Source organism: Mastigoproctus giganteus, chromosome 10, assembly GCF_048544385.1.
Source record: "Mastigoproctus giganteus isolate SK-2022 chromosome 10, ASM4854438v1, whole genome shotgun sequence".
NCBI classification, from domain to species: Eukaryota; Metazoa; Arthropoda; class Arachnida; order Uropygi; family Thelyphonidae; genus Mastigoproctus; species Mastigoproctus giganteus.
This window is the reverse complement of record NC_143584.1, coordinates 42574618-42602359: the sequence shown is the minus strand read 5'-3', so window position 1 is coordinate 42602359 and position 27742 is coordinate 42574618. Positions and strand designations below refer to the sequence as shown.

At 37.4% G+C, this 27742-nt stretch overlaps 1 protein-coding gene across 1 annotated transcript in view; it reads right to left on the bottom strand.

Moving 5' to 3' along the window:
- The window catches only part of Zir (dedicator of cytokinesis), an 869757-nt gene that overhangs the window by 253221 nt on the left and 588794 nt on the right, over positions 1-27742 (bottom strand). Inside the window, 2 exon segments of the mRNA XM_090382918.1 lie at positions 10635-10793; positions 15740-15892. Of these exon segments, the coding sequence (XP_090239044.1) occupies positions 10635-10793; positions 15740-15892 (312 nt within the window).

Genomic DNA, 27742 nt, shown 5'->3' with positions numbered 1-27742 from the left:
CGGAGAGGGCAGCCAAGCAAATTTGCCATTTAGGGCCTGTATCCTTCTCCTGATGAGCCAGGCGTTGGTATCTTTTGTAATGGTTGAGGCAAAGGCAATCCATGAATCACGTTTCGCTTTCCGTCTAATTTGCCTTGCTTTAGCTTTAAGTCTTATAAGCGATTAAGTTAGTTGTGGTAGGATACTTTCAGAAATTATTCCATGCAGTTTTTTTCCTGTTTGGTATGAAGGCAATCTGTATTCCTCCAGTAATTCCAGTGAATGCGATATGTCTTTGATTTTGGAATAGATGCATCAGATGCTGTCAGAATCTGATTGGTTATGAACGTAGTTACATCATTAATGGGTTGTTTATGAATATAAAGTCTGTCTAGACATATTTGAGCAGAACAGCCATCCCAATTCGCCTTTATAAACTTCCAAGTGGATTGCTGGTCAGGATTTACAGTTACTTCTGCTTGTAATGAGTAAATAATTGGAAAATGATTGCTATTAACGGGATCAGTTAACACCAACCATGTCATGATTGGAAAGATGGACGGTGAACAAATTGACAAGTCAATTACAGAAGTGGATCCTGTAGGTAGGTGAATATATATGGAAGATCCAGAGTTTAGTAAATTTAGATCATTGTTATTCAAGAACTCTTCAATAAATTTGCCTCTAGAGTCCATTGCAGTGGATCCTCGCAATGAATGGTGGCCATTAAAATCACCGAAAAGGCAAATTGGTCTCGGGAGTTGCATAAGGAGGCTGTCCAGTTCTGATGAGAAAATGGCAGAATGCAAATAGAAACAAGGGTGACTGAAGTACCAAATTCAATATGAGCTGCCACAGCTTCTAGGAAGTTTGTAACTGGATGGGCCTCAATGGAATTTTAGAATTAATGAGAATAGTTGTTCCTCCACGTGCAAAAGATTCTGATCTTCTATCTCATTTGCACATGATGTAATTTGAAAATTTTGGTGAGACCTGCAGTGGCAGGAATGTTTCCTGCAGGCATTTTTTTCGGTCTTTTTTTTGGGAATATGGGGCATCCAGTATCCATTGTGTCGTTGGCATGAAGTTCCACGATAGGTTCCTCATAATTTTGGTGTTCATCCACTTCCATACTGCTGGTGGGTATTTCGGTTTTCTTAGAATCTTTAGCAGTTTTCAATTTTTCTGTGTCATTTGAAACCACTGGAATATCAGTTGGAATACTGATTGGAGTATTAGTGGCTTCATTGATTTTAGTTTTAGGAGTGTCTTTTCCAGATAGGGTTGCTTTAACCCAGTTAGCAAGAGATTTGCTGGGCAGAATTGACACATTTGTTTGAACTGCAGTTGATGAATAGCTCCAGCTATGAGATGCATAGGATCGACTAGGCATGGTCAACAAAATCTGTTTGCGTGTGTTCAATTTATGTTCAATTTTGTATTTTTGGATTTTTTCCCCAGTTTTTCACATTTCACACGATTTGGAAAAAGCTTCCTTTGCAGTTGAGGCAAGTGGGAGTTGAGGCTGAACAATCTGTTTGTGTATAGTCTTTTGATCCACAAATTGGGGAGATGGCTCCCCTCTGCTTGCTGAGAGTGCCCATATCTCTGGCATGTAAAGCAGTGAATAGGGTTTGGGATGTAAGGGCAAATCTGGCAGTTTAAATAGCTAGCTTTTACTGTGGATGGCAATTCTGGAATGCTAAATGTTAAGAAGATGGATCTAGTAAGGAATGAATGACAGACTAGCTTGTATCTATCATAGGCTTCTGTGTCACCTGAAAATTTAAGTGCATCCCATACATTTTTCTTTTCTGCTATGAGTCTCATTAGTTCACCTGACATCCATTTGGGCTTAAAGTTAGAGCAGTATTTCTTATTTGGAACAAAAAGCGTAGTAGCTTCCAAAATTACTTCCTTGAATGCTTCCCATTTAGAATTTGCTGTTGGTAACAATCTATTGGTCCCACTGTACAGAACCTAAAAAAATCTCTGAGACCACTGTAGTCGCCTTCACGAAAGCAAAAACCCTCTTCCCTTTACCCGATTGTAGTTACATCTTTAAGTAAATCCCACATCAGTGCACTGTGATCACTGCCACCTAGTGGTTCCTTTTATCTGTAAATTTTTAATGTATGAATAATCACTGCTGATAATCAAATCAAGAGTGTTACTCCCTCTTGTTGCCTCTCTAACATGCTGCTGTAGAAACAATCATCCAATAAATCCACAAAAGATTTGCTAGTGTGCAACTGACCAACCCACAAGTTCCAGTCTATATCTGGGAAGTTAAAATTCCCCATTATAAGAGACACTGATTTACTGGCCCACTTCATTTCTCTGTATAATTGTTCATTGTACTCATCAGAGTCATTAGGCATATAACAAACTGCTACCCTCATTTTCTTTCCCAATGCTTATATCACACCAAACTGACTCAACATTGCACTGCCCATCTATGTCAACTGGATGCACTTGCTTAGATTTCATGTGTTTCTTATCTAACAGCATAACCCCTCCTCCCTTCTTATCCTTTCAGTACACATTGTACTCCCCAAGTTCTAATTCTGCATCCCTTATATCTGAGTTGCACCATGTCTCTAATATTTCAACAATATCCGCCTTGGATGTCTTAATCTGCACTTCAATTTAATCAAATTTATTTACTACACTCCTAGCATTGGTGTACATGCACCTGGTCTTACTTTTAGTTATTCTAACACAGCCCACGTATTTACTTGTTTCATGACTCCCAACAGTTCCTGAAATCCCCAGCAACTGGCTTTCCAGACTGCTGCTCATTCCAATAGAAGCAGTGCAAGAATCATTTCCACTTCTGCCTGTGGCTACTGTTAATCTATTAGGCTGTGAATCCCCTGAAGCTACCAGTTTTCCGACCCACTTAACACTGCCTGAATAGTATATCAAATATTTTTGCATACCTTCCACTTAAGTGTATCCCATCCCTCTAAAAGCAATCTCTCCTGATAACAAGCACAGACCATGCTTGGAAAAATTCTACCCCATGGGCCCTGCACAATCTCTCCAGGGCTGAATTTATTGTCAAGGATCTCATCATATACTCCCTCCTATCGTGTCTAGGCAGGATTGCAGATACTTTCAAATTTAACCCTAACACGTGACTTTTTTTCAACGTTGACCTGTACTTGCTTAGTAAATCTGCAGATCTCCTACACTTAATGTCATTAGTGCCAACGTGTACAACGATATCACCTTTTGTGCCCTTAAAAGATGATATCTATTCTACAACATCATCAACTTTTGCCCCTGGCAGAATTACCCCGGTCCTATTCCACCTATCATCATCAATAACCAGGGGAGGACCGTTAACTTTGGGGGCCCTGGACTAACACTGTTTGGTGGCCTACCCAATTAATACAAATTTGGGTTAGTTGTGGTGACTCATTTCGCCATTTTGTCGAAAAACTGTTTTTTTTACCCTTTTTTAAATAGGAAAAATTATAGGCAACAGACATTGAAGAACTTTTTTATTTTATTTGATGCACTTGGATATACAAACTTTTATATACAGTTATAATAAAAAAAGGTTTTGTATACATAACAAACATCAAACATAAATAAAAAATAAAATGTATTAGATATTACTTTTAGTAACAAACAAAAAATCGAAACAACAAATTCTCAGGTCAAGAATAAAGACTAAGAAAAAAAACAAAAACAAAAATAATACTTATTCTTAAAAATAAAATAAATAAAACATTCTAGGAGTTATATAATGTATTTTTAATACATTAAAGACATTTAAAGAGTAACTCTTCTGCATTTTTTCGCTGCAAATTCTTTTATTTGATCATCACATTGTAATTCTTTGGTTAAATCACAGTTTATGGAAAGAATTGATAAATAATTTAATCTTTCATTCGTCATTGTTATCCTATATTTGTTTTTTATATAGGACATCGTGGAGAAGGATCATTCCGCCTAACAGCTGGTGATTGGTAATGGCAAAAAAATTTTTAAGATTGTATAGCAATTCGGAAAAACATCGACAAGTTTCTTTTCATAAATTAGCTTGAATATATCATTGCATGAGTCTGGCTTAGTCTGTAAGTAGGATTTTAACTGAATGCATTGACTAAATGCATTCAGTTAAAATTCGTCCATTCGAATAGTAATCAACAACATTATGTGCACTTTCCAAGTTAATATTTTCAATATTAATGTCTTGCAAATCCATTAAAAATTTGAATCTTTTGCTAAATTCCCCATGGCCTCTTCTGTATAAATCCATTATCAACTTATCTAATGCAATGTTTAGCATATCCCGTTTAAATTTTTCTGCTCCATTTAGCGAAACTTTCTCTGTAGATTTATCCGAAAATTTTTGAAGTAATACGTCTCTTTTTTAAATCACTGTATTCTTTTCCCACACTAATACTTAATTTTTTGGCTGTCTCCTCGTATTCGTTTAGTTTCTGATCTGATTGTTCTCGTATGTTGCTTCTAATGACGTAATTAATTCTCACCTTCATATATGTCTAAGCCTGGGGTCTGCACTTTTTTGCTAACTAAATTGAATCTCTCTAAAATTTCTTCCCAAAAAAACAGTTAAAATTGCAGTTTCAAGTTTCGCCAAATTATTATATAAATTCTGTGCCTCTCTTCGAAAATCAAGTTTCTCATCCATATTGCAGTTGTCACTAAATGTTTTTAATCTGTTCATGATATCACCGTAACTATTTTTTAAAGCTCTAACAGCATCATGGTGACACGACCCTCTAGTCTGGCTTAAACTTTTTATCAAAAATTTTAGTTTTGTCTCACGATTTAGAAGCTCCCACCTATGGGTAGTTGAAGAAAAGAAAACATATATTTGTTGCACTACTCCAAAAAAGTTCACAATTTGAGTTGCAACTTTAACCGCTTCCCCACCAACTAGATTTAGGGAATGCGCAGCACATGGCACATAATCAGCGCATTTATTTTTTTGTTTGAGATGTGCTTGCACACCATTGTATTGGCCGGACATATTTGCAGCGTTATCAAAAGACTGTCCTCTAACAATTATCCAGTGGCAGTCCATTTTTTTCTAGAAATTCTTGTAAGGAATTGAATAAAGATAAGCCACTGTGACTACTAATTTTGATGAAAGATACACATCTTTCATACACTTTTCCCTCAAAACAATATCGTACTATAATAGCTAGTTGGTCATTATGGGACAAATCTGGTGTCGAGTCCATCACAATTGAGTAGTACTTTGCATCATCACTATTTATTTCAGCTATAATTCTTTTTATTACTTGTTTTCCCATAATCTCTATTATTTGTTCTTAAACTGTTTTTGATAAGTACGAAGTGAAAGGCTTTGGTCGCAGTTCTCGTTGCTGGATATGTTCGCACATGAATGGATCGAACTCTGCTAGTAATACCAGAGCCCCCATAAAATCACCATTGTGCGGAGAGCCAAATATTTCCTCGTGATCTCTGAATGCTAAGCCCCTTATACTTAAATATTTCACCACTGCAATAACACGTTTTAGGGCATTGCAGTAATATTCCGTATCTTTTCTTAGTTGCTCCTGCAACTGCTTATCAAATAACAGATTTATTTTCTTTACGTGTTACCATACTAACAATGATTTCTTACGTTCATTAGAATTTTCGTGACTTTCTAAACAAGGTCCTATATGTTTCCAGTCAGAGAATCCGGTTGTGTATTGAGAAGGGGCTTTAGAGAAAAGTTTGCAGACTAGACAAAAAACACTTCCCATACTGATAGAATAGCCCAACCAAGATCTTTCCAGTAATTAGCCATTTTTAATTTTTTTGGTAAAGTACTTATTTGAAAATGATTTGTTTTGTTCTTTGTAATTCCTTATTAAAACTGAATATATATTTTTTGCATCTTTATTTTGGAAATAAGTCATTTCATGTGAGAGACAATGATTAATAAAATTATCATTTAACTGTGTAGGCCACAAACCTATGTCAACATATTTAGCTGTTTGTTGTTGTTTGTTATTTGGTTTTTAGGAGCATTAGCAACTAAGGCCATATTGCTCCGGGATGTGCGGTGGTCATTCCCTGACCTTTCCACATCCTCCGTATTTGGTGGTGAACATATTTAGCAAGCAACTCTGATTTTCTAAAGCCTCTTCTGCGTCTTTATCACTATCTTCTTGCAAAACAGCAAGAGAGACTTCAGAGAACTGGTCGTCGTCTAGGTCTTGTATATTTTTGTCTGGTACTGAATGTCCGTCAACGTCAACATTGTTTTTAGAGGTTCACAGTTGTGATTCTAATTCTAGTAATTCTTCGTTATTGTTATATACATTTTGTTGTTTTTTCTGTTTCTCTTCGGTTAAGTTATTCTCTCTTTCGCTTATTACTGCACCTATATCATTTAGATTCTCATTTTTATTTTCCAATACAAAAAATTTTGAAATTTTGGCACATTTACTTCTTTCTTTTTCTCTATTTAAGTGTATTTTTCGTTTTTCAGCTTTACTTTTATATTTTCTACCAGACATTTTTTAGGTATTTATTGAATCTGAAAAGAAATTAAAAAAACCTAAAACTAAAAATTTGCAATTAGCTGAACATCCCATCGACCTCTTTATCACCCCCACCTACGCAAATCTGACTACAATTTTCAGAAAATTCTAATTTCTAGGGTGTGTAAAGCAGTTGTTAGCATTGTTAGCAGAACATTAAAGCCACACATTTTGTTTACAAAATTTAACAAACTGTTAATGAGCATACAACATTTACATAAATACAGCATTTACATAAAAGAAGCAAATAATTATGCGGGAAATGGGAAATACATAAATATACAATTTTAGCTTCTCGTTACCTTGGAACCTCAATCGGCTGTCACTTGAATTTTTATTCTGAGACAGGGGGTCCTCACCTCCCTTACAAGGCCCACAAGCTATCTGCTGCTTAGTAATTTAACTCCATTAATTCTTTTTCTCTATTAATTTAAATCAGAAGATCCAAGTACTGAGGAATTTTATTTCTTTTAGCTTCCCTTGCTGGACTATTCTTGTTACTTGTAGTAATGCTGTGGTGTCTCTCCCCAAAGACGAAGCATAAGATAGTAATATAACAAGATTTATTTCACCGTTTTATATAAAATTTATTTACACACATTTAAATATACCTTGTATCAACCTTTTTCACAATTCTGTCATTACTATGCATAAAATGGCTTCCACCTTTACTTTTCTCCCTTACAAAGGGCATAACCTCCAACAATCCTTTTTCTTTTTTGTTATACAACTACTAATCATACTAACCTATACAATCATATACAGTGATATATATATATATATGTATATATGTATCTATAGTATATAGGATAATTCAATTAATTTCCCACTCCTCTTCTATACACTCTAGAAGATAAATCTACAGAGTACAATTCACCTCGTTAATACAGTTTAACAGTTCATGTTATCAAATTTCTCACATATAATACATCTCTTTATGTTTTACAGATACTTCTAATAACAGATAAGCAACTCTCACACTCTCTCTCTCTATCTACTATTGTTCTCCAATTCCATCTCTTACAGTATAGTGTTCAATTTTGTTACAATCTCCCTTCAACTATCCTGTTAATTTCTTTTCCCATTTAATCCCTTACGATACCGTTCCTGTTAGCAAAATTTTCTAAATTAACTTACTTGCACTCTTCTCCCTTTTCCTGGGTAAGATTTCTGTTTCCGGTCCTGTTCTGCAGTTGTCTCTCTAGGCTTGGCCTCTGCTGACCCACTAGAAGCACTTTCTTACGCTGCTCTCTGATGGTTTCTCCCGTGCACAAGGACTTTTCTCCAGGGCTGCTGCTCCAACCATCCGTGAGAAGCTCGATCTCACTCTTTTCTCAATCACTCCTCCCCGCTTGGTTATCACTACCCACTAAACTGCCATTATCCCCCCCCCCAACTCTCCGTTGACAAACCCTTCACTTCTAATACCATTCTCACTCCCCTACATTCTTTCTAGCTCCCTCCTCCGTGATTCTCTCCAAACTTTTTTTTCTGGGAATAACTCTTTCCTCTCTGCATCACCTTTTTGTTCATCTCTCTCCCCTTTTTTCTCGACCAATCATTTACTATCTCACCATCTTCATCTTATTTCTCATTTGCTCATTTCACATTCCATTGTCTCGACCCACAACTGGCAGGTCGAGATCCCTTTCTTTGTAGTGAGGACTTCCAGGCTCTTAGAAATTTCCAGAACTTTTGTCGGGACATCCAGCCACTTGGAAATTACCAGAACTTTCATCGGGCCATCCACGTCCACTTACTTCTTTCATCACTCCTTATTTTAAGTGACCGCCCTTGAAATTTTTAAGAGTGCTCTCCGTGTCGGCTGATTTATTCTGTGGTATGCTACCCGAACACGGCGTACTCTAATATCTCGGGTCCTCCCTTTTTCCTTTTTAAGTCCAAATCCTTTCTTGGGAGTGATAGGCGATCCTTCATCCCTTACTGCCGTAGTGCCACCCCCATAAACAAGAACTGTTCCCAACTGGCACTCCTATTGTATAGTTGCGTTTCAAACAGCTCCTCTGTAGCTACGCTAATCTGCTCTCTAACAAAACGAATAGAGAGAGTGAGCACAAGCAATTTGCTGAAAGTCGTCCAATTTAAACATTAATAATTTTCCAAGAGATATAAAATTATTATTATAGATAGTTGTAAGAATGGGTTCTTACAATTACATACAAGCTTCCTAATTTCATATACAAGGCCTTTCATGTCCACCGGCAACCTCCAAAAACACTCATTTTCGTTTCACACCCCTCTCACTAAAAGTATCCCAACACCCAAAAATCAGTCAGCTTGACGCCGTTTTTAATTTGACGCGAACACTGGACGTCCACTCATTTCCTGTTTTGGCTCCAACGGTGTCATAGATCAAAGGAGGCACCTCGCATAATCCCGCTTCACGTCTTATTGTTCTTCCTTAAGCAACCCCTTCATGCCCGTTCTCAAATGGCACCCCTTTACTTAGTCCTGCTGTCCCTGTTTGCTCTCTCATATTATTTGAATTACTTGTTTACCCCTTTGCTACTATTCTCAATTCTCACGCTTAAACTATCCCATCACTAAATCTAGGGTTATTCAAACTTTAACATTACTTCTATCAAAACAATTATTTTTATTTTAAAATTGTAAGATTTTATATCTTACACTGCCATTGTCAAGTAGGCAAGCTTATGGCTTACGCTGCTTACTAGTGCCTACTGCTTACTTCAAATAAATGGTGTCCAGTTATTTTTATTATGGCTCATTTCAAGGAAATGCAAAAAACGATTGAATTTACGTGCCGACAAAAGATTTCCGGAGAGTGATTTAACTTATATTTATTTAGTATTTAGTAAACTTTGCCGATACTTACCAGTGAAGAAACGAAGCACCTGAATAGTACACTTTACCGAACGAATGACTATTTAATATTCAACTATACTGTACTATACATAACCTCAAATGTCAAACAGTGAGAGTTACGCTAAGCTAACACGCTTTAGAGGATCTAGACTTGCACTCCCATTCCGACGTTGCCACATTATTTGCATAATTGACAAATGACAAAGTATATTTTGATTTTACTGACTACCGAAAATCAAGACAGAGGCGATAGAAGACAGAGCCGTATTTATTATTTACTGTCAATTAAAACATTGATATTTGATATTTTATTCAAATCCAATAGTGTTGCAAACCAACGATTTAAACTTTATCTAGGTATGAAAAAATTTTGTATAATTTATTTTTTGTTAAATTTTTTATTTAAATTGTTTTTATTTTTTTTACTGCGAAGAAGGCCCTTTGATTGAACGGGGGCCCATAAAAACCATGCCTAAATCCGCTCCTGTCAATAACCAAGAAGTGTGAATTACCATAACTTTTCTTCAGGTGGCAATTGTTTGGACAGTTGCATGTTGAGTCAATGCAGACTTGACTTAACTGATTTTCAGGATGATATGGATTATGGTGTATGCTTGCTATCAATATGGATGCCATGTCTGAATTCATGCAATGGTTTCTGCAAATGTTTTTGTTACTATATGAGTTTATCAACCTACATAAGTGTCACAGTCCTAACTGCAGTTTCTGATCTTGCTTTCTGCTCTTGGTTCTCTACAGATTTGTGATCCTACTTGAATGATTACACTATTTGAACATTACAGAATGAGGCAGAAAATTCTCCATATTGGTCTCAAGGTATCTAATGAATTCCAAGCTCTTTCATACTTTCCCTGAAGAACAACCTAATAATAACATATTGTTGCAGTCAATTAGAAATGTGTTTAGATGCCACCTTATTTTGTACTGACATAGGTTGCTATTACATCCAAATAATTACTGTATCATATAACCTGTATTATAATGTACGTGCAGTTTTAACAAATTGCATCAGCAATATGATTTAAAAAATAAAACAGATCAGATCAAATTTGAATATTATTTATATATTTATGAGTGAGAAAGAGGACTTTTCAACTATCTAACATAAAAGAAAGCATCTTAAGAATCAAAAAATAAAAATAATATACATATTTTTTTCCTTATCATTGATACCTGTCTTTAACGCATTTACACTAAATTTATCATACATGTGTATTAAATATATAATAAAAAATTCCACTGGAATACCTGTTCAGGAAATGTAGTATCCTGCAATTCTAAATCTTCTTCTGCATAAACTAAAATAGTTTTTAATGAATGCCTTAAATATTCCTCATTGAAATTCTGACTGGTGCCCACTAGAGAGCTTAGGGACATGGTTACTTGCATCTTCACACGTGCAAAATTCTAAAAGAAAAATAAAGAAATTCAAGAAATATAAATATTTCCTACAAAAGAGTTGTACTAAGCACCCTATTTTCTTTCACACCACCATTCAACACATACTGGGTTCCAAAATGAAGAAAGAAATTTTTCATATCAAGTATAATACCCATGGGCTAAAATGATATCAATAACCCTCCCCCATAGGAGACAATAACACTCTACAAGTTTTTGGCAACTGAAGATGGTAATCATGTTCCAATCCTCTCGTCAGGCTGTGACTAGTTCCCTGAGCTAGAATATCTCAAATATCTCAGTCTGGCTCTTAATTATTGTTCAAAAACACATACAAGGTATTCAAATAAATTCAATTCTGAACCTTTAGTTGGAATGGCAGATTCACCATATTAGTCTTCTCGACCACTCTAGTATAACTGTGTTTTGTGACAAAAGGTACTGCCATGCCTCCACAAATATGGTTTTCCATCAAAGAATTACCCCAATGTAGTAAGATAAAACTGTTCAGGGAGTAAAAATAAACAGCTTCATGCATTCGTGGTTGTATCGATAATCAGTGGACCGCATCCAAACACAATACTGGGCAGTATAATTCATCAATCCACATCACATTCTTCTACTGCTGTAATATCCAGTGCCTCCATTCTTGGAACTAGGTTAGATGATATTGTGCCTTCTTAGTAGAAATTTTCAGCTCATGAGAAGGTTTGCAATAATTGTAACTCATTCTGTGAAATGTTTTTCTGATAATATGAGTCTTACAATTATCATAGCTTTCAACTGTCCCTTTAGGAAGCAGGAACCTTTGTAGTTTTGCTGTCTATCAGTGTCATCTATTGAAATGGATTGGATAGTATTCAAAAAATTATCTCTGATTGTGCAGAATGTTTCTGACAGTTAGTATTAGTATTGAAAAATGATACAAGGAAGCAAAATAAAAGGAAAAAAAACTTAATTCTAATTGAGTCAGGATATTGTTATGTGGATATACTACTACTATTACTAGACAAATTTTAAGAAATCAAACTGTAGAATATGAATATTATTTTACTGGTAAGAAAAGGATAAAATCATTAAAACTCTGCTCTAATCAGTCCTTAAATATACCAGTATATTATTAGAAGACAATTCTGAGGTTACTTATAAATTCAGAGCCCAAAACAAGGCCCAAAGCCAGAATTCAATATTCAAGTGGTAAAGTGTAATTTATTACCTAATAATTTGCCCAATCCTTTAAATTTATTCAAACACATTACTACACAGAGATTTATTCAAATATCCTCTGAATGAGGGCAAATTTCTGTATATTTATTCTGTGACAATCACTTATTAATTTAAAAAAATATATATCCCCTCATGTTTGTTGGCTTGAGAAAGCATAAAGATCCAGTCAGAATTTAGTCTATTCAACCCTTTTTTTGAAGCCTTAACTACATCAATTACTGTATTTCCCCATGTATAAGACGCACCTTTTTTGAAAAATTTGGGGTCTAAAAACTGGGTGCATCTTATACAATGGTTGTAGATTTTTTTTTACTTGCATTTCCCGCTTTTTTGCGCTTGTTGTCTTTGCGCTCATTGTTTCGCACTTGTTACCGGTATATTAGGTTACGCTCTGACCAGAAATGGCTCAGAAAAGATTTTCGTAAAGTGCTGAATTCAAGTTAAAAGTGATCCAGTTTGCAAAAGTGAATGGAAATCGTGCTGCTGAACGTAAGTTTGGTCCTCCTCCAACTGAGAAAACAATCCGAGACTGGCTACGGGAAGAAGAAACCCTACTGAAAACGCCACAGCAGAAGAAGGCCATGAGAGGCAAGTCAACAAAATGGCCTGATTTAGAGAGAGAATTGAAGGTATGGATTGAAGAGCAAAGATATAATTTAAGCAAGTATATTTTTATTTTCATCTTATCCATCTTCATTTTCTTCTGTTTTTATTTTCTTCATTTGTGTGAAATGTATTCCCCCCCCCCAGCACGAGTATTGAATTCTCTAAATTTGTATACTGTTTTGGCCTCCTTTATATTGCCTTTCTGAAATTATTTTTAGTTATATTAATTTTATATTTGCCTCTATGAAACCACTTTTACATCATTCAGTAACTTTTCCTTTTATAGTTCTGTTACCCCTCCCCACTTTGGGCCTATTTCTCTTAGATTACATATTCATCTTGGTTTTTCCTTTATGATTTTTTTTTTTGCATGTCTTTCTATAATTTGTTGCATTTTTGTAGTTATTTTTTGTCCTCTTTTCTTTCTTGTTAATCCAAATGGCATGATTAAGATGAATCAACATATCTAGAAGATCAATACCCATGACTTCATGTAGCAATGGTCCTCTTGAACATCATCAGTTGATTGTTTTTGTAATCAAAATCTCAGACCTTTTATTTTCACCTCTCACTTGTACTATATTTGCAGTTTCCCAATCATACTAGTAGTTCTTTTTAAAAATTTTCCACTCTCAAGGTAAGTTAAACGCCACCCTTGGCAGGATGATCCACATATGTGTGTAAACTTCCTTCATTTGAATCCAATGCTGACTGAACTACAGTGTTTGATTAAAAGCTTAATCTGTTTAGTTTGTTTGTACCCTGTTCATATCAAGAATCTTGCAGGAAGTACAGTTTGTTATGTATTACACTGGTCAACACAAAGTGTTATGAAAATGAAAATACCCAACCTTGACTAATTTTATGCTGCTGAACAAGAAAAGCACACTAAAAGTTGTTGAGTGGCTCTTGTTTTCAAATTACAGTTGTGATCCCATATTAACGAGTTACTCTACATTATCAACTATGGCCTCTGTTGACAAGTGGTCAGGAGTGGGAGTGCAGTAGCACATGCTCTTTGAGTAGACTGTGGTTCAAGTCCCTGACCGCTAAATACAGTCGACTTGACAACCCGCACTGGATCAGCATGGCAGATTATGGTCCATTTCCCTCCGTGGCAGATTATGGTCCAGTGAAGAAAATATGAATTGTTGAGGAACCTTCCATCCTGCAGTGGGTTGATAATGGCTATCTGATTATTTGATTGAGGTGCATAAGGCCTTGAATGGTTTGATGGAATTCTTCCACTTGCTCAGATTCTGCACCTGAGGGGGCATAAATTCAAATTCAGGAAAGATAGTTATAGAACAGATGTGTGGAAATTTGCCTATAGCCAGTGGTTTGATTGATTGCTGGAACAAACTCTCATCTTCCAATGTGGAAGGTGACAGCTTAAATAAATTCAAGAAAGAACTCTGGACAAACTTTTGGAGGGAATAGATAGGTGAAATGGGAAGTTTTTTTTTTTGGCCAATGTTGTATAAGCTTGCTTTCTTGCAGCGTATGCTAATGCTAATGTCATATCAGACTATACAATTAACCACAGGCCTCTTTCTTTCTCAACTAACGTCAGTGCAGTACCACCTATCTGGTATTGTTATGCTGAGATTACCACTTCCTATATGCAGTACTTTGCATTCCTCAGTGTTAAATCTCAAAGCCCCATCTTCTGCAGTATCACACTCTCATTTACGTCAGTAACCACCCTGTGAACCTTTGTATTACTGAAAACTCTATATAGATCTGTTAAGAATGTTATTCAGTTCTTTTATGCTCATCCCTCCAATACTCTTGAACAGTACACAGGGAATTTCATTTGGGCAAGTTGCCTTGCTGTTCTTCATTGAAATTCTGTCAGCGAACAAAACTTTCTTTTCCAATACGTTCGGTACAACTGCTTGTCTGCTCCTGTAGGCTTCTTTGACAGTCATATAGATTCTTTACACATAAATCCCTCATTCCTTCCTTATCAGATGTTACCTTTCCATCTTTATTCTCGAGTGGGGATTTCCATGTAAATTCACTAACCTTCTCAAGCAGTTTCTTTGCATTGTGACTCTGATTATTTCCCTTTACATTTGCTGATGTGTTGCTTTGTATTTCACTTCATCTTTATTTTATTGTTTCTTTCTTTCATCCATTACTTTTATGTTAGTCATTCATGGATTTATCTTTTTTCAATTGTTCATATCCAATAATATCCCAGGTCTTCTTTTATTACGTTTTTGGCCTAAGTATTTCTCATTTCTCCTCAAGGAGAATGGCAGAGACATCAATCAGATCCTTATATGTTTGAAATATAGCGTGCTACATATATATTACCTGTCTGCCACAGATAAATTAAAGAAACGGCTTACCACTTCACAAAAGAAGAGAGAGAGAATGTTCACTAAACAACCTTCACAGAGAGTAATCTCTGGTTGGTACAAAAAGGCAAGCAACATTCAAATAAATGGAACTGCCTTAAATTTAAATGAGGGAATTGACCATCCAACACAAAAAAAAAAAAAAGTTGCTCACCAGAAGAAAATGATGAGGTGACGACTGCTATTAGAAATAGTCCCAAAAGTCAAGCTTATTATCCAAATTCATCATATATCAATAACCTTCAAATAAACCAATAATTACATTAATGCACTATGATTAGTGGAAATCAGTGGTCACAGTATATTAATGTGAGATCTAACTAAAGAAATAAATACTGCCAAAGGAAACAGGAATGGAATTTGTTTTCAAAAGGCTGATTACAATGGTCTTGGACATCTTTAAAATATTTTCAGTGAGAGACCACATTGTAATTTTAGCAAATATAAATGCTAAATGGAAAATGCTCAAAGAAGTTATTGTGAAGCCACTGAACTTTTTATTTTTTTTAAATCAACAAAAAAGGTATTATGTAAAATATAGAACAAAATGAATGTCAAAAGAACTGATGACTACAGTGACAGAAAAGAAAGTTACATAGGATGATTATCAACTATCAGAGGACCTTGAATCATACAGTAGATGAAAAAAATGCACTTATTTAAAATAACATAGAACGAATTATTAAACTGAGTTCGCAAATAATTAAACATTTTCTATCTTTTCTTTTTTTTTTTAACAATCAACAGAAAACTTACATTTCCAATTTCAAAATTCTGTCGCATCAGAAGATATAAAGAAGCTGACGCTTGAGATCGAACAATGCTAATACTAGAGCTACAATGCTTCAATAATCTTAAACATAAATCAGCACACTGTTCTGTCTCCTCTTCGAACAGTAATTCTGGAAACTGAAATAACAAATCATACTTCAGAAATGGCTAGTATGTTAAATGATAATATGTAGTAGCTAAAAATGAATAGCAAATGCTTAAAGAACAGTACTCACCTTGTATAAATCTGCAATAAATTTATTGGTAGATGGTGGCTAAATTTAGGTTGAAAGTGCATTAAAAACTAAGGCGGAGAATGGGTGAAAATGTTTTAAACAGATTTTAAAATGAGCACAAGGAGGTAGAAGTGCAGATCTCCAATCCTTGGTTGTCGTAAAGAGGCTAAAGAATGCAAGTGAAAAAAAAAGAAGACCGGTGATGCCAATAGTTGTTACGAGAGACTTTCATTGAATAAAATGTCATCAGTTGGCAAATGGGAGAGAAGTGAGCGCGTGTTGTATTTAAAGTTTATCTATACTCTCGTGATGCTCTTTTTGACAAGTGGGAACTTTAGCCGTGAGAGGTTCCAAGCCGGTGAGAGGTTGAAGGGAAGTTTAGCATTAATAATATTGAGATCAGAATAGTGTCGGTACCATTCAATGGTGAGGGCTTCATACTGAAGAATTCTGTAGCTCGATCTAAGTTTAATAATGGTGATGGAAGAGTCAACAAGGGGGGGGGTGTGGTTGTGGGTCTGAGCATGGATTGTTAACTCAGTGCAGGATTGACCTGTCCTGAAACTGTTGAAGTGGTAGTATGCACGGGTATTGGAAGTTGTGGAGGAACCGAATTTGGTGGTAGTGCTGCCGATGTAACAGGTGTCGCAGTTTGGTTGGCATTTTATGAGATATATTATATTATTGAGATCGTTGGTGGGATATTTGTGTGTATCTTTATAAGAATTAAATAGAGAATCTAGTTTACTGTAAGTAGAGAAAGTGAGGGAGAAATCGGTATCTTTGAATATACGCCAGAATTGTGCTGCGAGTTCACAATAAGGGAGAACTATGCGAGTGTTTGTCTCATTACTGTGTCTGGTGGGGTTATTAATACTGTTTTTAACGGTGGATATTGTATGTTGGATGAGTTGAGGAGGGTAGCTCCTGGCTATGAATTTATCAGTAAGCTATTGAAGTTCATTGTGTAGATCATTTTGTGAGGAGCTGAATTTGATAGCATTGTAGATTTGGTTGTGTAGGACGGCTTTTTTGGTACTAAGGGGATGATGTGAAGTGAAATGTAGATATTTACCGGTGTGCGTGTTTTTCCTAAAAATCTTTGTATTTAAATTTGTGCCTGTTGTATAAATAGTAAGATTAAGAAAATTAATCTGGTTGTTCGTTCTGATTTCAAGGGTAAGGTTTAGCCTGTCATGTATTGAATTTTAAAATAGATTGTCTATGGTTGATCTGTTGCCTATTGTTAGGATATCGTCGGCGTAGCATGTGTATAATTTAATTTCAGAAGGGAAAGGTTGTAAAATTTAGTTTTCAATAGCGGCAAGATAAATTTCAGAAAGGGGGGGGGGGGCAGAAATGCCTAAACCCATTGGTAAACCGAATGTTTGCAGATAAATTTTATTATTAAATCTAAAATATCTAGCGTCTAGTAAAAGAGTAGTGAGTTCAAGGATGTGGTCAACTAAGGCTATATTGCTCCGGGGATATGCGGTGGTCATTCCCTAACCTTTCTGCATCCTCCATATTTGGTGGTCACGGGCTCGAACCCCGGTCTAATCAAGAAGTGTGTGCTATGCACTGCTGCTCCTGCCCACCTGGCTACGGAGGTGCCCCATATCCTCTGCTTACACCTTCACGATGGTGGGACTCTCAGTAACCCAGGGTACAGGGTTACTGACATTACAAGACTGCAAAATGGGATGATCTGTGAGATTTATTTTCTTCTTTTTACTTAGTCTAATTACTGTTTTAAATGATCTGATATCAATGTTTGCTCAGATCATTTGCCCACATGCAAGTTCTGAAATACAGCACCTAGTATACTGGAGGTGACAGGGGTCGAGGTGCCCGCACCACACGAGGAATGCCGTGAATTTGTGTTATGGTGCAACACTAGGTGGTATTCCTAGTGCTGCACCATAACACATCATCAACCAGTGCAGTACCTTCACTTTGCTTATGGGAGGCTTTAAGTGGTGGAACCCATGTTTAGTCTCCAGAGCAAAGCTATGGCAAAATCTTCCCCCATCTCTTCCATCATGCAGTATGACTGATGTCTTTTGAGGTTATGATGGACATTGTGGCGAGATCCAATATTCCTTATATTTCGAGGGTACAGCTCTAAAATGGTGTTTGCTGGTCTGCCGCAAGATAGTCCACCAGACTGAACCTAACTCTTTAGGAGGCTTCTGGATCAGATAGTGCATAATCTCACTGCCTCTACTCTGTCAGATAGTGACCGGCCGGAGTCTAGGTAGTGTATGTAGCGAGGGGGGGAAGATGGTCGTAGCCACGTTATGCCAAGGAGCTGGGTATATTCTTACCAAATCCAAAAATTTCATTACTTTATACAGCACGCCCCTCACCTTTTCTTACTACTGAATACGCTGTGAATTTTCAAACCAGCAGAAGAAACTTATCTGCAAAAAGATCTAAACTTCCCAAACACTTTCTCATTCATTTCACAAATATACGTGGTCTCAGTTCTAAACTCAATGATGTCCATCTCCACTTACAGTCTGTAAACCCCATGTACTTTTCTGACTTTTCTGATCCCAGTTATCAGTTGATTCAACCACTGCTCATCTCAGTTGTCCTAATTATCCACTGTATGATTCCTAAAGTTTCAAAGGTGGTATTGTGCATATGTATGCTCTGATATTCCCTGTCTGAGACTTAATAATTTGGAATCTCCTCTTTTTGATCTTCTCTGGCTTAAAATCTCTCTCCACCACATTCTGTCAAATTCATCTGTTGTCTCTACCATTCTCCCAACTTCACTAATCGGTTGGAACCCCCTTTATTTCCTCTCTTTGCAACATGACTTTCTCCAGTCTAACTTTCCTAATAGCGAGGTAATTTTCCTTGGTAATTTTAATGTTCACAACTCCAGCTGGCTTCTGTTTTCTAGTCACATGTTGGAGATAAAACTCGATACCGAAAAACACACACACACACACACACACACACACACACACACACACACACACACACACACACACACACACACACACACACACACACACACACACACACACACACTTTTTTAAACACTACTTTTAAGCTAATGTTCTATATTTGTTAAATTTTCCGCTGCAAACAATGCTGTGTTTATGCGGGCTTTAATGCTATTGTAGAATGAACAATTAAACATTATACACGAATTGATATCTTAGGTCAAGGTCCCGATAGATTTTGGTTTGCGGGTGGTGGCAAAATATTTTTTGGCGGGAAGTATTACCGATAATTAAGGTCTAACTAGCTGGCTAGCCGTAGTTGTACTAGCAGTTGTTGGATCGCCTATAGTTCCGTGTTAACTATTAACATGGGATGTTAATCCCATGTTAATAGTTAAAGTATTAAAAATATAAAATATAAAATAGGAAGGTGACTTTCTTTCACATGGCTGTCTCTGCTACTTCCTCGGGGGCTTTAAGCAGATAGATAGCCATACTAAAAGAATATTAAAGGCATACCTGTTTCTGTGGTCTCAATAACAGTTTTGCTTTGTAAGTACTCATGTTAAGTTATAGATGTCCTATATTAATAATTCAAGAAAATCAAATAAATTTTATTAACTGTAATTGTTAATTTTAGGTTAACTTTAGTTTTAAATTTTGGATTATTATTAGCTGCAAACTGGGATTGAGACCCAAAGCCTGACAGGTATGCATCAGAGTAAATATAAAAAGTATATAGGTATTTACCTGTGATCAGTATGGCTGTAGGTTGGTGAGAGAAAGGATGTGCAAGTCGCCCAGGAGCCACTTTATAGGAGGCCGGGGCACCATCTGGTCTGATTTGTTGGTTGGTCTGTTTTTAATAATAATATATGTTTAAGGGAGGGTTAATTTCTGATTAGGGGCTTAGAGGGGAACAGGTATCCTCTGTGGTATCAGACACTCAGCCTAAAACACTGATGGATCCAATATCTCTCTATTACAGAAGATTTAGGAGAAGTCCGGTTGGCCTGCCTCCCTAAAATCCACTCATGCACACCTTCTTGATGGTAAGCCCTGTTACGTCACTTAGGTGGCAACGAACGTGTAGAGTGGTTCTCTTCAAGACGCCTGGTCAGCGTGAAGAGGAAAAGACCAAACCCTCCAGCATATCACAGCACGACAAAACAAATGGCCCTCAGTCCCCAGCAGTTTTCACTCTCCCTCTTACGGCAGCGAGAGGATCAGAGTGGAAGCAGAGGGTGCTAAGAATCTCTGGGTACGACCAGGCTGCCATGCACGGAAACTGAACTTGGCCTGTTATAACGTAAGATCACTCATCGGTGAAGACAGGATATTAGAGCTGGAAAAGGAATTAGAAAATGTGAATTGGAATATCATCGGTTTGGCTGAAACAAGAAGAAGAAATGAATCACTTATAAGTTTATCAAGTGGAAATCAGCTGTACACCATTGGAAACAGTGAAAAGAGTGAAGGTGGAGTTGGGTTTCTGGTCCATAAAGATTTTAAAAACAGCATTTTGGAATTCAAAAGTACATCACCAAGGGTGTCAAGACTAATACTCAAGATTTCTAAGAGGTACAAGCTAAAGATTATAATGATTTATGCACCAACATCGAGCCATGATGATGAAGAGGTTGAAGAAATGTACACCGAAATTGAGAGTCTCAATTTCGGTGTACATTTCACTACACTATTATTAAGGGGGACTTCGATGCTAAGTTTGGAAAAAGACAAAACAGGCAAGAAAGGGGAACTATAGGAAATTTTGGAATTGGCGAAAGAAATGAAAGAGGTGAAAGACTTGTGGAATTTGCAGAATCTTAAGGACTGTCAGTAATGAACACTTTTTTCAAGAAAAGGGTGAACAGAAAGTGGACATGGAAGAGTCCAAATCGATTAACTACTAATGAAATTGACTTGTGATATATTGTGAATGATGTTACTGTCCTGAATAAGGCAAATGTTGGAAGTGATCACAGAATGGTAAGATGTACACTTGATATAGATGTAGGAAAGGAAAGGAAAAAACTGACTCGAGTAAATAATACAAAGGTCTTTGAGATAACAGAAGAGGAGAAAAAGCAGTATGTACTGGAACTTAACAAGTTTGAGATTCTGCAGACTGCTCAGAACGAAGATATTGAAGAGGAATATTACAACTTTCTGAAAGTGATAAAGCCCAAGAAACCTATAGGGAAAAAGAAATCCAAAGAAGGAAAAAATTAGTCAAGAAACACTTGTCATGATGAACCGAAGATGACAAATGAAAAGGAAGAAACACACTGACATGGAGAAAATTGAGTATACTGAGTTATGCAAAGCCATTAGAAAGAGACTCAGAGAGGACATAAGAAGATTTAACACAAGAAAAGTAGAACAAGCATTAAGGGAAAACAAAGGATTTAAATCAGCAGCTGTGAGCAGTAATACAGAAAGACAAATGATACTGAAACTGAAGAATAGCGATGGTGTACTAATAAACAGCAGAGAGGGCATAATTCAAATAGCAGAAGACTACTATAGAGAATTATACAAGGAGCAGGGGAATGATGCCAGCAGTGGGGAAGATGCATTGCAAAGTAGTTAATGATTCACTTAATGATTTTGTAATAACTGAGAGCACTAGTGACGGTCGTGTTCAAAGCAGCTAAGTGGATTTTTCTTATTTATTGATTTGAAATTATTGTTTTTCTAAAACTTTTGATTTAAATTTAGTAGTATAACATTATTTTGTGATTTTTTGATTAATTTGGTGTATTTATTCTTTACTCGGCCTTGTAAAAGTATCGGTAAGGGTTTCCACGTGTTCGTAACTACCGTTCGTAACTACCGCTACCGTTAGTAACTTTCCCGCCATTGTGATACCGTACTAGATATACCGTAGGTTATATACCGTACTAGATAGCGTTAGTTGAACTTCGTTAGCAGTTAAATTGTACGTTTAAATAAATACATATAACGACTTAGATTACAAACGTAATATAATTAATAACATAACATAATTAATTAAAAAATTAATAGAATCATGACTCAGACCAGAGCAGCAAAGCAAAAGGCTCAAGCTAATGGAAGTGCTGTGGCTCAGAGCAGAACTGAGGGGGGCAGTTGTCCTCTGACTCACAGCCTTATAAAATGCACTGTTTGCTTGATGTTTGCAGAGAAATCAGGTACGGGACATGATACTGCCAAGGGGGATGTCTTTGTGTGTGCGCGATGCAAGGAGTGTATCGATATCAGGCAACAACTCGGCGTCCTTGTGGGCCTATATGAGAGCTTGAAGGACAGGGTGGATGCCCTCGAAGAAACTAAATTGAGGGGCCCATCAAGCTCTCAGCTGCCCACATCAACGCCAGAGCTTGCACTTGGGCATCGCGTGACACAGAGACAATCCCTAAGGCAGAATGCGCTGGTCCCGAAGGAACTAGTAGTTGTTGGTGACTATTGTCAGGGAAACGGGGAACATGCTTTGTAAAAAAGATAGGTGGAACAGGACCAGGGTATGTCTGCCAGGGGCAAAGGTTGATGACGTTGTAGAGCGAATATCATCTTTTAAGGGCACAAAAGGTGATATAGTTGTACACGTTGGCACTAATAATATTAAGAGTAGGAGACCGGCAGAATTACTTAACAAGTACAGGTCACTGTTGAACAAAAGCCGAGAATTAGGGTTGAATTTGAAAGTGTCTGCAATTCTGCCCAGACACGATAGGAGGGAGTATATGATGAGAGCCTTGTCGATCAATTCGGCCCTGGAAAGATTGTGCAAGGCTCAAGGGGTAGAATTCTTTTCAGCCTGGACTGTACTTGTTAACAGGAGAGATTGCTTCTACAGGGATGGGATACACTTAAAAAGAAAGGGTGCAAGAATATTTGCTGATGCTATCGAGGCAGTGTTAGGTGGGTCGGAAAACTGCTAGCTTGGGGGGAGACAAAGACCAATAGATTGACAGTAGCCACTGGCAGAGGTGAAAGAGATTCTTGCACTGCTTCTATTAGAATGAGCAGAAGCCTGAAAAACAAGATGCATGGTATTTCAGAGACTGCTGGGAGCCATTGCGGTACAAGTAAACACATGGGTTGTGTTAGGGTAGCTAAGAATAGAAACAGGTGCAGGTATACTTGCATGTACACCAATGCTAGGAGTTTAGTAAATAAATTTGATGAATTTGAGGTATTGCTCAAAACATCGAAGGCAGATATTGTTGGGATATCAGAGACGTGGTGTCACACAGATATAAGGGATGCAGAACTGCAATTTGGGGAGAACGTCTACAGATTTGATTTGGTAGTTGTTGGCGCATCGGCTTCTGTGGCCATACTGCACCTCCCAAGGTTTTTCCAGTACTTTGATCCAAGCCCGAGGCGGGAATCGAACCCGCGACCGTTGGGTTGCCGTGCAGGTACTTTACCCACTCGGCTAGCCCGGTCGGCACGTCTACAGAAAGGATAGACAGGATAGGAAGGGGGGTGGGGTTATGCTATTAGTTAAGAAACACATAAAAACCAAGGAAGTGAAGCCAGTCGACATCGCTGGACAGTACAGTGTGGAGTCAGTTTGGTGTGACATAAACATTGGGAGATCAAAATTGAGAGTAGGAGTGTGCTATAGGCATAATGACTCTAATGAGTATAATAAGGAACTGTACAGGGAAATAGAGTGGGCCAGTAAATCAGAGTGTCTTATAATGGGAGATTTTAATTTCCCAGATATTGACTGGAATTTGGGGGCTGGTTACTCACACACTAGCAGGGCTTTTGTGGATTTATTGGATGATTGTTTTCTACATCAGCATGTTCGGAAGGCAACTAGAGGGAGTAATACTCTTGATTTGATTATCAGCAGTGATTCTTCATGCATTAAGAATCTGCAGATAAATGAACCACTAGGTGGCAGTGATCACAGTGTGCTGAAGTGGGATTTACTCAAAGAGGTAACTACCATTAGGGGTAAAGGGAAGGGTTATTGCTTCCGTAAAGGCGACTACGATGGACTGAGACAGTATTTAAATTCTATACAGTGGGACCAACTGATGATGTTACCAACAGCAAATTCAAAATGGGAAGCATTCAAAGAACTTATCTTGGAAGCTACTAGGCTTTACATACCAACTAAGAAATATTGTTCAAGGTTTAGGCCAAAATGGATGTCAGATGAACTAATGAGGCATATGGCAGAGAAGAAAAATACATGGGATACATACAAATTAACACATGACACAGAAGCCTATGATAGATACAAGTTGATATGCAACCAAGTTACAAAGGAGGTTAGGCAGGCGAAGGCAGATTACGAGAAATCCTTGGCAAGGGATGCAAAGAAAAACAGCAAAGAGTTCTTTACTTATGTAAACTCTAGAAGGAAGGGGATGAATCAGATTGGTCCACTTGATATTCATGGGTCAAGTGTTGATGATCCTGCTCAGGTAGCCAACAAACTAAATGAATATTTTGCATCGACATTCACACATGAGGAGTTATTCAGCGAGGGGAATGCCAGAGGTGTATTCAACTCTAGCAGCAAGCTACAGAATCTTGAAATAACTGGGAGTAAAGTGGAGGAGAAACTGTTGAAGATAAACACAAGAAAGGCACCCGGGGTGGATGGGATCTATCCAGTTATATTAAAGGAGGCAGCAAAGGAAGTAAGCAAACCCTTAGCCATAATTATGAGAGCTTCCTTGGACTCAGGGGAGGTACCCATAGACTGGAAATGTGCAAATGTGACCCCAATTCACAAAGGAGGATCAAAGGCTGACACAAGTAATTATAGACCTGTGAGCTTAACTTCTGTTCCAGGAAAATTAATGGAGGCACTGGTTAAAGAAGCACTGCAGGATCATTTAGACAAGACTTCAGTTATAGCTCAGACACAGAATGGTTTTGTTAAGGGGAAGTCTTGCCTAACCAACTTGATTGGATACTATGATGCAGTCACAAAAGAACTGGATGCAGGGAATAACTTTGATATTATATACTTGGATCTTAGAAAGGCTTTTGATACTGTTGCACATGGAAGACTGCTACACAAATTGGAGCAGTGTGACATTGGAGGCAAATTGCTGCTATGGATAAAGGGGTGGTTGAGGGGGAGAAGATAGAGAGTGGTAATCAATGGACACTGCTCATCGTGGACTGATGTTATTAGTGGAGTCCCTCAGGGCTCAGTGTTGGGTCCATTATTGTTTTCTGTATTTATAAATGCTATTGATGATGGTATATCCGGCTTAATGTCCAAGTTTGCAGACGATACAAAGGTTGGCAGGGTTGTCAAGGACACTACGGACACTATGCTGCTGCAACAGGATCTGGAAAGGTTGAGCAGATGGGCTGAGAGGTGGCAAATGAAGTTTAACATTGACAAATGTAAAGTACTACACATGGGAAACAGCAACCCCAGAGCAACGTATCAACTCTGTGGTACTACACTGACAGTGGTAGAGAATTAAAGGGACTTAGGGGTGGTTGTGCAGGCAGATATGAAGTTCTCTGAGCACTGCAGACGGGCTGCAAGAGTAGCTCATGGAGTATTGTCAATGATATACAGGAATTTTTCCAGCAGGGATAAGGAGGTTATTATTCCATTGTATAAGGCGATGGTCAGGCCACACCTAGAGTACTGTATACAGGTCTGGAGGCCTCATTTCAAGAAGGATGTAGAGCTGCTGGAACGAGTACAGAGAAGGGCAACAAGATTAGTGAATGGAACAAAGGGGTGCTCTTACGAAGAAAGGCTTAAGTTTTGCAAATTACAGTGTCTGGAGACTAGGCACCAGCGAGGTGATCTGATAGAGGTGTATAAAGCCTTGAATGGTTTAAGCATGCTCAATGCTGATGGGATTCTTCCTATAGCTCAGAATAATCACCTGAGAAGGCATAAATTCAAATTGAGGAAAGACAGATGTAGGATAGACGTGCGGAAATTGGCTTTAGCCAGCGGGTGGTTGGTTGGTGGAACAGACTTCCATCCCTTGTGGTGGAGGTTGATAGCCTAAATAAGTTTAAGGGTCAGCTGGACAGGAATTTGGAACGAACAGAGGGGTGAAGTGGAAGTGGGTTTTTTTTTTTTTTTTTTTTTTTTTGGCTGATGCTGCATAAGCTTGCTTTCTTGCATCAAATGCCTCTACTAATGCTAATGCTAATGCTAGTAACACATACGACATACCCGATATTCTTCCTGATGAGGTAGAACATGCATTGAAGAAAATGAAGAATCAGAAATCCCCAGGGGAAGATGAAGTTACTGTAGAGTTGTTAAAATTGGGAGGAAGAGACATAACACAAAAACTGGCAAGGCTCTTCACAAAGTGCATTAGAAAAGTTGTGACGCCTAAGCAGTGGAATAATGCAATCATAGTTTTGCTGCATAAGAAAGGAGATAAATCAGAAATTGGAAATCATAGACCAATTAGCTTGTTATCCCACATCTACAAGTTGTTCACAAGGGTCATTACTAACAGATTAGAAAGAATACTTGACGAGAATCAACCGAAAGAGCAAGCTGGCTTTAGGACAGGATTCTCAACTATGGATCACCTTCACGTAATATCACAGCTAATGGAGAAAGCAAATGAATATAAAACAAATTATGCCTGGCATTTGTGGATTATGAAAAGGCATTTGACTCCATACAGCATAAGGCAATGTTTTGGGCACTGGAAAAACAAGGCATAGATACTGCACATATTATGATTTTGAAGAAAATATATGAGAGTGCTACTTCCTTTATTAGACTAGACAAAGACGGTAGGAAATTTAAAATCGAGAAAGGAGTTCGACAAGGAGACACAATATCTCCGAAGCTGTTTACTACTGGCCTTGAGGAAGCTTTCAGATGATTAGACTGGTCGCAGAAAGGAGTCAATGTGAACGGACAGTACCTAAACCATTTACGATTTGCAGATGAAATTGTGGTCATAAGCCACGATCCCAAAGAATTAGAGGAAAATCTTAATCAGTTATGCACAGTTAGTAAGGATTTTGGACTAAAGATGAATGTGGCTAAAACAAAAGTAATGATGAACAAGTATGCCACAGAAAGGGAAATAATGATTGAACGAGCAGTAATTGAAAAGGTGGAGTCATATACTTATCTGGGACAAGTTATTAGCTGTAATAATGATAAATGGCTGGAAGTCAAGAGAAGAATAAATTTTGGATGGATAGCATTCAGGAAATATAGTCACATACTGAAAAGCAATATCCCAGTTTGTCTGAAACGTAAAATAATGAACCAATGTATACCCCCCACCATGACTTATGGAAGTGAAACTTGGGCACTCACCAAAAGAATGGAGGAGAAGCTGAGAACTACACAGCGAAGAATGGAATGAATTATATTGGGAATCAGACTGTTAGATAAGAAGAGAAACACATGGATTAGGCAGCAAACTCAAGTAAAGGACATTCTTATCAAAACTAAAGAACTAAAATGGTCTTGGACAGAACACATAGCTCGAAGACATGATGACAGATGGACTAAGAAAATAACAGAATGGTATCCAAGAGGAGCTAGAAGAAAACCTGGAAGACAAAGGCGGAGATGGACAGATGAAATTCATGAGTTTGTGGGTAGTAAATGAATGGCCAGTGCTGAAAACAGAAGGAACTGGAAAGTTGCTGGAGAGGCCTTCATCCTGCAGTGGATTGAAAATGGCTGATGATGATGATGATAATTTGTGATTAGGAAACCTGTATTAAATTTGTAATGGATGGTTAGGAATTACAGTGAATATCTCTATAGATGTTTAGGTAAATACAATTTAAGGTTTGCATTTTTTTTTTTTTTT